At 42.0% G+C, this 10,760-nt stretch overlaps 1 protein-coding gene across 1 annotated transcript in view; it reads left to right on the forward strand.

Moving 5' to 3' along the window:
- Positions 1-10,158, forward strand: part of LOC121550181 — an 84,821-nt gene extending 74,663 nt beyond the window's left edge. Inside the window, exons 15-22 of the mRNA XM_041862308.1 lie at positions 459-491; positions 607-716; positions 927-1,053; positions 1,425-1,552; positions 1,768-1,891; positions 7,543-7,701; positions 8,623-8,782; positions 9,147-10,158. Of these exons, the coding sequence (XP_041718242.1) occupies positions 459-491; positions 607-716; positions 927-1,053; positions 1,425-1,552; positions 1,768-1,891; positions 7,543-7,701; positions 8,623-8,782; positions 9,147-9,235 (930 nt within the window). The 3' untranslated portion in view covers positions 9,236-10,158. The remainder of the gene's footprint in view (positions 1-458; positions 492-606; positions 717-926; positions 1,054-1,424; positions 1,553-1,767; positions 1,892-7,542; positions 7,702-8,622; positions 8,783-9,146) is intronic.
- Positions 10,159-10,760: the final 602 nt, after the last annotated feature.

Raw genomic sequence — 10,760 nt, forward strand, 5'->3', positions numbered from 1 at the left:
AAGCGTTCTACAGGGATGCTGGCCCATGCTTCCCTTCAATGCTTCCCATAGTTGTGTCAAGTTGGCTGGATGTCCTTTAGGTGGTGGACCATTGTTGATACACACAGGAAACTGTTGAGCATGAAAAACCCAGTAGCGTTGCAGTTCTTGACACACTCAAACCAGTGCGCCTGGCACCTACTACCATACCCCGTTCAAAGGCACTTAAATCTTTTGTCTTGCCCATTCACCTTCTGAATGGCACACATACACAATCCATGTCTCAGTTGTCTGAAGGTTTAAAAATCCCTCCCCTTCATCTATACTGATTTGAAGTGGATTTAACAGGTGACGCCTGGTCAGTCTATGTCATGGAAAGTGCAGGTGTTCCTGATGTTTTGTACACTCAGTGTATGCTATAGATGTTGGAAAATATGACTTGGGAAATATGTCAAGAACTCTTTTTTTTATTATTGCAGGACCTTTGTGGCACCGGAGAACCAATGGTCTTGGTATGTATATGGAATTTCACCATATTGTTTTCACCTGTCAAAAGGAGACTAGTGAAAGGGGCAATTTTTTTTGTATTGAGATTCAGCCGTGAAGTGTGTGCTTTTGTATCTCCAGCTGCGGGCCTACAGCCAGCCCCACTACGGGGGAATGAGTGAGCAGTACGAGGGGGAGGCAGGGCACTGTGGATCTGCCTCCCCCATGTCCTTCAGAGTCATCAGGGGAAAGTGAGTACTGGAGGACTACCATTGTACTATTGGATCTGTACTGATCCTAGAGGTGGAGTTATGTCCCCCCCCTTATAGGTTGCTTATTATGGCTTGTCAGTACCCCACAATGTATCTTTAATTGTAGTTGCCATAGGAGGCAGAGAACATGTGTCTGTGATGCTGATTTATTTCTTACTCACACTTACTGCTCTTCCTGACCCTTTCCAGCTGGCTGCTCTTTGATGAGGATGGTTACTGTGGAAACCAGTACGTCCTGGGAGAGGGTCTTTATCCCGACCTCATTTCCTGTGGCTGTGTGGCCACTTCTGTCAAATCACTGAGACCCATTCCCTATGTGAGTGTACCTGGCATAACCTCAGCCCATTTACAGATATCTTTAGGTAGCACAACAAGCTAGATGAGATACGTGAGCACACATGGAGTTTAACCGTATTATATGCCATGATAAATAGATTAAGGTAGTTTCCACCATTGCAGTGACACAAACGACAACCTATTCCCCATAATGCACTACCTTTGACCAGAGACAAGTCTTAGTATGACTGGCCAAAAGTTGTGGACTGCTTTACGAATATAAGGGGGTTTTGTATTGTGTCCTAATATAGTTCAATACAGTCACTTTGAAAAAGGATATAACATGCATACAGTAAATCCAATGGCGTTCTCATCTGAGATGGCTGCCCTCCCTTCCTGTTGTGTCTGTAGAGTTTCTCCGACCCATCCATCAGCCTGTTCTCCCTGGATTCCTTTGAGGGCCTGAAGATGGTTGCCGTAACACCCACAGAGCACATCAAGGACTTCTTCACTCAGTCTCTGCGGGTTGACAGTGGACTGTGAGTAGAGAGAGAGCCTGTCATCTCATATGTCACTAAACAGCTAACATTATTGCCAGACACTATACAGTACATAGAGAAGGAACACAGTTTCTTTGGCCTCAGACCTGTGTCATGTTCAGTAAGAAAACAAGTGAAACAGGGAGGTACTACCCTAACTTGTTTCAAGACGTTTCTCTACATTGTGCACTAATGAATATGTGTGTCTTTGGCAGGTGGGTGGTGTATGAATACAGTAACTATAAGGGCCGTCAGATGCTCCTGCAGCCAGGGGAGCTTCCTGTGTGGGGAGAGCACAGTGGCTGGGACACCATTGGCTCCTTACGGCCCCTCAAACAGGTACAATACACACAAAACTGACATTTGAGTCGCTCTCATCAAAGTGTCCTTTGTTACTGCATAAGATTCCACTGACTAGTTTAAGCCGGGTGTACACTACTCGATTTTGGCCCTGATTTAGCTGTCCCACACAAGCTTTTGAGATCGGAAACAAAATCCCCATGTCGTTGCCTACTGGGGGCGCGGGGCCGTCGCCGACGCTCATTTAATGTGAGCGGGTCAAAGACGCAATCTGAGGGCTATCGATCTCGTCTTTGAGCAGTCACAGACGCCCCGATATTTTCAAACATGTTTGATTTTATCGGCACAAATTCTGCAGTGCTCTTGCAGTGTGAGATGTGCAACGACAAGTTTTGAGAACGGTGATGAGCAATAGCCAATAAGAGCTTGCCAGAGAAGAAGCCAATGAGATGATGACGTTGTTTCGCATCACCCAGAATGTGTAGACTCTCCAGCAGGAGCGATGACTACTACTAGTATGCGTTTGTACTTGCCTTTAACCAAAGCCAAAGTGTCAAATCGTTACAACTCTGAAGTTCACAAGCAATGTTATTCAATTCAAAATGTCGGCTAGATATTTCAACTCCGAATGGCAAGCGTGACTATCTGACTGAACGTTTATGAGGCTGCTTTGAGCCACAGCTCGTAGCTACGTTAAATCTAATCACATCATTGTTTTCGCGAGACAGCGTGGTATCGAGAATCCTCACGACCAAGTGAAGAATCTTGTAGTGTCTGACCCTGTCTGTGCCACATCGTTTAGTGTGCACACCACTACATTGGCAACACAAAATAAACTACAGGAAAGACGGTCATTTCATGCGAGAGGCTCAGCAATGTTAGGATTTTTAAAGTCGTGTAGTGTCCACCCGGCTTTACCTGTATGTTCACATTCCATTGGGGGGTTGTGCATGTGTGTGGTGATGTTGTAGTGTAACTGTGTTAGGGGGTTGTGTGACTGACACAGTATTATTATTTTAGCTGTGTATGTGCATGCATGCGTGTGTGCATGTTTTTAGAAGAGAGAGAGAGTGTTGTACTCTTCTGCATATGGGGTTGTTGTTGAGTTCTAGCATGCAGTCAACACACAGAAGCTCCATGCTTGGGACTTTGAGCCTGAAGCCTGCTGGGTACTGATAAAACCCACTTCCCAGAAAGTTATTTATACCCTGTGAGAGACAGACAAGGCTTAGCACTGACGTGTGTGTGTGTGTGTGTGTGTGTGGCGGAGCACTACTCTCACACTGTTTGTTGACAAGACAGACAGGGTGTGAAAGGGGTCGTGGTGAATTATACCTGTCACTCAAGCTGATTTGACTGAAGCCATATGCAGCTATATAAGTTATTCCACTTACACATATTCCATGATGTGGCATGGGTCACGTTTCCCATTTACCTCTGAGTGCAGCACTCTCGTCTGTGCAGTGTAACATGATACTAATGTTACAGTTTCAAAATACCCCGGTATACAGTATAACCAGTATACAGCCCAAGCCTAGTGCTATTTTACTGATGATTCAGTACTACAGTGCCTACAGAACGTATTCATATCCCTTGACTTATTGCACATTTTGTTGTTACAGCCTGAATTCACAATGGATTGAATCAATTTGTTTGTCTCCCATCTACACACAATACCCCATAATGACAAAGTGAAAACATGTTTTTAAATGTTTTAGCTAATTTATTGAAAATGAAATACAGAAATATCTCATTTACATACAGTACCAGTCAAAAGTTTGGACACACCTACTCATTCAAGGGTTTCTTTATTTTTACTTTTTTCTACATTGTAGAATAATAGTGAAGTCATCAAAACTATGAAATAACACGTAGTAACCAAAAAAGTGTTAAACAAATCAAAATATATTTTATATTTGAGATTTTTCAAATAGCCACCCTTTGCCTTGATGACAGCTTTGCACACTCTTGGCATTCTCTCAACCAGCTTCACCTGGAATGCTTTTCCAACAGTCTTGAAGGAGTTCCCACATATGCTGAGCACTTGTTGGCTGCTTTTCCTTCACTCTGCAGTCAGACTCATCCCAAACCATTTCAATTTGGTTGAGGTCGGGGGATTGTGGAGGCCAGGTCATCTGATTCAGCACTCCATCACTATTTTTCTTGGTCAAATAGCCCTTACACAGCCTGGAGGTGTGTTGGGTCATTGTCCTGTTGAAAAACAAATAATATTCCCACTAAGCCCAAACCAGATGGGATGGCGTATCGCTGTAGAATGCTGTGGTAGCCATACTGGTTAAGTGTGCCTTGAATTCAAAATAAATCACAGACAGTGTCACCAGCAAAGCATCCCCAAACCATAACACCTCCTCCTCCATGCTTTACGGTGGGAAATACACATGCGGAGATCATCCGTTCACCCACTCCGCGTCTCACAAAGACACAGCGGTTGGAACCAAAAATCTCCAATTTGGACTCCAGACCAAAGGACAAATTTCCCCCGGCCTAATGTCCATTGCTCGTGTTTCTTGGCCCAAGCAAGTTTCTTCTTCTTATTGCTGTCCTTTAGTAGTGGTTTCTTTGCAGCAATTTGATCATGAAGGCCTGATTCACACAGTCTCCTCTGAACAGTTGATGTTGAGATGTGTCCGTTACTTGAGCTCTGTGAAGCATTTATTTGGGCTGCAATTTCTGAGGCTGGTAACTAATGAACTTATCCTCTGCAGCAGAGGTAACTCTGGGTCTTCCATTCCTGTGGCGGTCCTCATGAGAGCCAGTTTCATCATAGCGCTTGATGGTTTTTGCGACTGCACTTGAAGAAACTTTCAAAGAACTTGAAATGTTCCGTATTGACTGATCTTCATGTCTTAAAGTAATGATGGACTGTCGTTTCTCCTTGCTTATTTGAGCTGTTCTTGTCATAATATGGACTTGGTCTTTTACCAAATAGAGCTATCTTCTGTATACCCCCCTACCTTGTCACAACATAACTGATTGGCTCAAATGTATTAAGAAGTTGCATTTGCCTGGGCGGCAGGTAGCTTAGTGGTTAAGAGCATAGTGCCAGTAACCGAAAGGTCGCTGGTTCTAATCCCCGAGCCAACTAGGTGAAAAATCTGTCGATGTGCCCTTGAGCAAGGCACTTAACCCTAATTGTTCCTGTAAGTCGCTCTGGATAAGAGCGTCTGTTAAATGACTAAAATGTAAATGTAAGAAGTTCCAGAAATTAACTTTTAAGAAGGCACACCTGTTAATTGAAATGCATTCCAGGTGACTACCTCATGAAGCTGGTTGAGAGAATGCCAAGAGTGTGCAAAGCTGTCATCAAGGCAAAGGGTGGCTATTTGAAGAATCTCAAATATAAAATATATTTTGATTTGTTTAGCGCTTTTTTTGGTTACTACATGATTCCATATGTGTTATTTCATAGTTTTGATGACTTCACTATTATTCTACAATGTAGAAAATAGTACAAATAAAGAAAAACCCTGGAATGAGTAGGTGTCCAAACTTTTGACTGGTTGTGAAAGTATTCACACCTCCTGAGTGAGTTATAATCACCTTTGGCAGCAATTACAGCTGTGAGTCTTTCTGGGTAAGTCTCTAAGAGCTTTGCACACCTGGATTGTACAATATCTGCACATTATTCCTTTTAAATTCTTCAAGATCTGTCAAGTTGGTTGTTGATCATTGCTAGACAGCCATTTTCAAGTCTTGCCATAGATTTTCAAGCCAATTTAAGTCAAAACTATAACTATGCCACTCAGGAACATTCAATGTCATCTTGGTAAGCAACTCCAGTGTATTAAAATAAACTGAATGGAGCTAAGCACATGTCTTGTGTTTTAGGTTATTGTTCTGCTGAAAGGTGAATTCATCTCCCAGTGTCTGGTGGAAAGCAGACTGAACCAGGTTTTCCTCTAGGATTTTGCCTGTGCTTAGCTCCATTTCCTTTCTTTTTTGTCCTGAAAAACTCCCCAGTCCTTAACAATTACAAGCATACTCATAACATGATACAGCCACAACTATGCTTGAGAATATGGAGAGTGGTGCTCAGTAATATGTTGTATTTGGTTTGCCCCAAACATAACACTTTGTATTCAGGGAAAGTTAATTGCTTTGCCACATTTTTTGCAGCATTACTTTTGTGCTTTGTTGCAAACAGGATGCATGTTTTGAAATATTTTTATTCTGTACAGGCTTCATTCTTTTCACTCTGTCAATTACGTTAGTAACTACAATGTTGTTGATCCATCTTCATCTCCTATCACAGCCATTAAACTCTGTAACTGTTTTAAAGTCACCATTGGCCTCATGGTGAAATCCCTGAGCTGTTTCCTTCCTCTCTGGCAACTGAGTTAGGAAGGACGCCTGTATCTTTGTAGTGACTGGGTGTATTTGATACACCATCCAAAGTGTAATTAATAACTTCACAATGCTCAAAGGGATATTCAATTTCTTTCTTTTTTTGCCCATCTACCAATAGGTGCCCTTATTTGCGAGGAAAACCTCCCTGATCTTTGTGGTTGAATCTGTGTTTGAAATTCACAGCTCGACTGAGGGACCTTACAGATAATTGTATGTGTGTAGTCATTCAAAAATTATGTTAAACACTATCATTGCACACAGAGTGAGTCCATGCAACTTATTATGTGATTTAAGCACATTTTTACTCCTGAACTTATTTAGGCTTGACATAACAAAGGGGTTAAATACTTATTGACTCAAGACATTTCAGCTTTTTGTTTTTAATTCATTTGTAAAAATGTCTAAAAACATAGTTCCACTTTGACATTATGGGGTATTTTGTGTAGGCCAGTGACACAATCTCAATGTAATACATTTTAAATTCAGCATGGAGGACAACAAAGTGTGGTAAAAGTCAAGGGTTGTGAATACTTTCTGAAAGCACTGATTTACGTTAGCCTGACGTGTTATATAGCAGGGTTTCTTACATTACCCAACCTTAGAGAAACTACCAGACAGTAGGATAGTACCTGTAATTATTTAATTGTTGCAAAAGTATGTATACTGAACAAAAATATAAATGCAACAACATTTTACTGAGTTACAGTTCATATGAGGAAATCAGTCAATTGAAATAAATTAGACCCTAATCTGTGAATTTCACACGACTGGGAATGCAGATGTGCATCTGTTGGTCATAGATACTTTTTTAAAAATGGGCCTCACAATGGGCCTCAGGATCTCGTCACTGTATTTTTGTGCATTCAAATTGCCATCGATAAAATGCAATTGTGTTCGTTTTCCATAGCTTATGCCTGCTCATACCATAACCCCAACGCCATCATGGGACACTCTGTTCACAACGTTGACATCAGCATACCGCTGGCCCACACGATGCCATACACATGGTTTGCGGTATGAGGCCAGTTGGACATACTGCCAAATTCTCTAAAAACGACGTTGGAGGCGGCTTATGGTAGAGAAATGAACATTGAATTCTCTTTCTGAGATCTTTTATTTCAGCTCATGAAACATGGGACCACACTTTACATGTTGCGTTTATATTTTTGTTCAGTGTAATTGGAGTACAATACAACTGGTTAACCCTTGTGAAAAATGTAGTTTCCCTGCAGAAATGTCTAGGGTCTATATAAAGTGCTGTGAAAGTTGTTGATCCTCATTCAGTCTGTACTGTGCGTGCTTTGTGTGTGGTCTCCCTCCAGCCCAGGCTGTATGTACATGTAAGGAGCCGTGCTCTGGGTTCAGTGCTGACCTCTGAGAGTGTCCAGGATGACTTGTCCCTGGCCAGAGTGTCCCTGTCCCCGGCCTGTTCTCTGGACACCCAGCGCTGGCTCTTCACCGGAGGGCTGCTCTGCTGCAAGGTGTGTGTGTGCGTGCGCACGTGCATGCAGCGGAAGAGGTGTACCCGAGGGCATGTGTCAACCATATGTGCATCACAGGAGGCTGCTGAGGGGAGGATGGGCAGAATGGAGTGAATGGAATGGCATCAAACACATGGAAACAATGTACTGTATTTAATTCCATTCCGCTGCAGCCATTACCACAAGCCTGTCCACCACATTAAGGTGCCACCATCCTCCTGTGATGTGCATGCATGAAGGGAGAAAGGGGTCAAGTTTTGTCAACCTTTAAGCAAAACTAGCATGGGAATATTCTGGGAAATATGTAAATAAAAGTGAAAAGTGGAATCAGTCATCTACAATATTGATTGACTGTTCGCTTCAAGCTAAAGTCTGCAGCCAGCCAGTGATCACTCCACAATTTGTCATGGCCTAGTCTGGTGTCCCAACTGTACATTAGCTGCTGCTCTAAATATTATTATAATTAAGTGGGTGGTTACATTTGTCCTATTTCACCCATGTACAAGCGCATATGTGAATTGGATTTTATTTTTATTTTTTGCATATCTCACCCAGAGCAATTAGGGTTAAGTGCCTTGCTCAAGAGCACATTGACAGATTTTTCACCTATTCCGCTCTGGGATTTGAACCAGCGATCTTTCGGTTACTGGCCCAGCGTTCCTAACCACTAGGCTACCTGCCGCCCTTTTATGCAGGAGGCTACGTTTCTATCTTTAGTGCATAATCGAAATGATAAGTAGCAAGAGGTTTGGGAATTGAGCATTGCACGTGACTCACACTTCAAGTATTGGAGACATGTTTACCTTGGATTGTCACTCAATAAATCCTCTTCCCTATGGTATGCTTTGGTAAGCATCTGTGCATGTGTGTGTGTAATGTACAGTATCTGTGTGATATTGACCTGTTGTGTGTTGCCTGTAGGCTAGTAAGGCGTGTCTGTCAGTGATCGGAGGGAAGGCCACAGTGGGTGCCAGAGTGGCCCTGTGGGCGGAGCATGGACGCACACACCAGAGATGGAGCCTGAACCACAACGGAACCATCTCTTCCCATCTCAACCACAAACTAGTACTGGAATTCAGAGGTGAGACAATAGAGCTCCACTATAATTTATGGTCTTTGATAACACTGACATAGTGGAGATCAGACAGGTTTCTGTTGTGTACTGCTGCTGAACTCAACTACCGTATGCTATACATAGTGGAGGATCTATTTTGAGATCATAACAACCATTTTCACAGAGTCGTCTCAGAAAAGAGCTAGAAATCATATTGTTATAGAATTAGTTATTGGGGGAACCATCATGAAATGCTGTTTGCTTTCCAGTTCTTCTGCAAGCACCAATCTTTTGAAAAGAAACATGGACATAACTTACTTTCAGTTGTCTATTAGACACAGTAAAATAAAGATTGTCCCCTAAAAGGAACAATTTGTGTCATGTCTTTCAGGTGGAACAGGTTTCGAGAGGGACCACCTGGTTGTCAATGAATTCGCTGCTGATCAGGCCACACAGTTCTGGGATATGGAGTTGGTCTAGAAGAAAATTCCTGCCAAAGCCATGAGGCATCCCAGTGCAGCATGGGAGATGTTTGTTGTAGTGTTTGTTTCTATCCTAGCAGAGCACTTCTCCCAGCCATCTGGCCCACGTGTCCATGACAACAGAGCAAGAAGCATCACGTTTATTTCCTGTGTCTTTTTCTGTTTAATCTCAGGACCCAGAAACCATTGCAGCAGCGCTGACACACTGAGTAGCGATACAGAATCCAATCGTCTTTCTGTACTTGAACATGTCAGTGTGGCACTAAAGCTAATGTGTAGACAGTTAAGAACTGACAGGGGAATTTAAAGCCAAAACTACAGGATCAAGGCAATTGAGCAATCACATAAAGCCTATGATAACTACCACTACTATACCATTGAAATAGAATGGAAGTCAGTCAGCCAGTCTTTAACTTAATGGACTTACTGCTCTGTCTGAGGCAATATAATGTAAACATTGCTTAGCTTCTATTTCTGATATATTTTCTCAAGCACATTTGCACTACCAAGATTTTCACATGAAATGTGGCCAACATCTTGTTTTTTTCAATGATGTCAAGGAATTTGCTGCTGTAAGCTACCCTCGTCCTTAAAATATGTCACTTAACTGCCACTAGCCCAAGGTAAAATAGTCACTGGCCCTCTACAAATGTGTTCAGCTGGAGTGTTTTAAAAGAGCGTCTGGTTATTTCACTGGAGCAAAAGGTGCAGAACCTTTATATATATATATATATATATATATATATATGTGTGTGTATGATATTCAAGAATAGATATAATCAAATATTTCTAAAATAATTGATGTCCATAAAGATAAGATGACAGTGTACAGTTGAGGCAAGCTGATGGTATATTATTAATAATGAAGACGTTTATGTTTTTAAATCTGTGGATAATATTAAAGGTTAATGTCATACTGTTCACTGGCTGTGGGTTGTTATTCGAAGGTTCTGAGAACTACAGCTGATTGGGAGTAAGGGATTGACAGGTAATGCATTCAGTACATTTTCACAGGATACACTCCAAAGCAATGCAAGATTTTCAAAGCCTTCATGCAAGATTTGGTTCTGTGTTGCCGAGATTACACACACACAAGTACCAGTAATTAAATAATGTTTAAAAAAATTAAGCACACGCCCCAGAGTGCCAGGGCAAGGTAGACTCTCAACTGCTAGAATTGGCTGAGTGCTGTGTTTGCACTCCTCTAGCTCCATCTATTGGCAAGATCTATTTCTGGCCTAGTTCAGACTGGTTGAAAATGGGGTACAACACATTTTTTAAGGAATATGATATAACACCCATTCACTAAAATGCTTAAAAGGCCAATCAGCTGTTGAAACAATAACAATGCCTTTTCCCTGCCACTGTTTTGGTAAAAAGCTCAGGGATGGGGCTGGAGAAATGTAATCACTCAAATGCATAGACAGATATGGATGCTAGGACATCCATGATATCAGAACTATAGTTGTAACCATGTTCTGGAGCCTATACAGTGTTTTACATTGTTTACAAACATTGGAGTA

The sequence above is a fragment of the Coregonus clupeaformis genome, chromosome 35 (genome assembly GCF_020615455.1).
Source record: "Coregonus clupeaformis isolate EN_2021a chromosome 35, ASM2061545v1, whole genome shotgun sequence".
Taxonomy (NCBI): domain Eukaryota; kingdom Metazoa; phylum Chordata; class Actinopteri; order Salmoniformes; family Salmonidae; genus Coregonus; species Coregonus clupeaformis.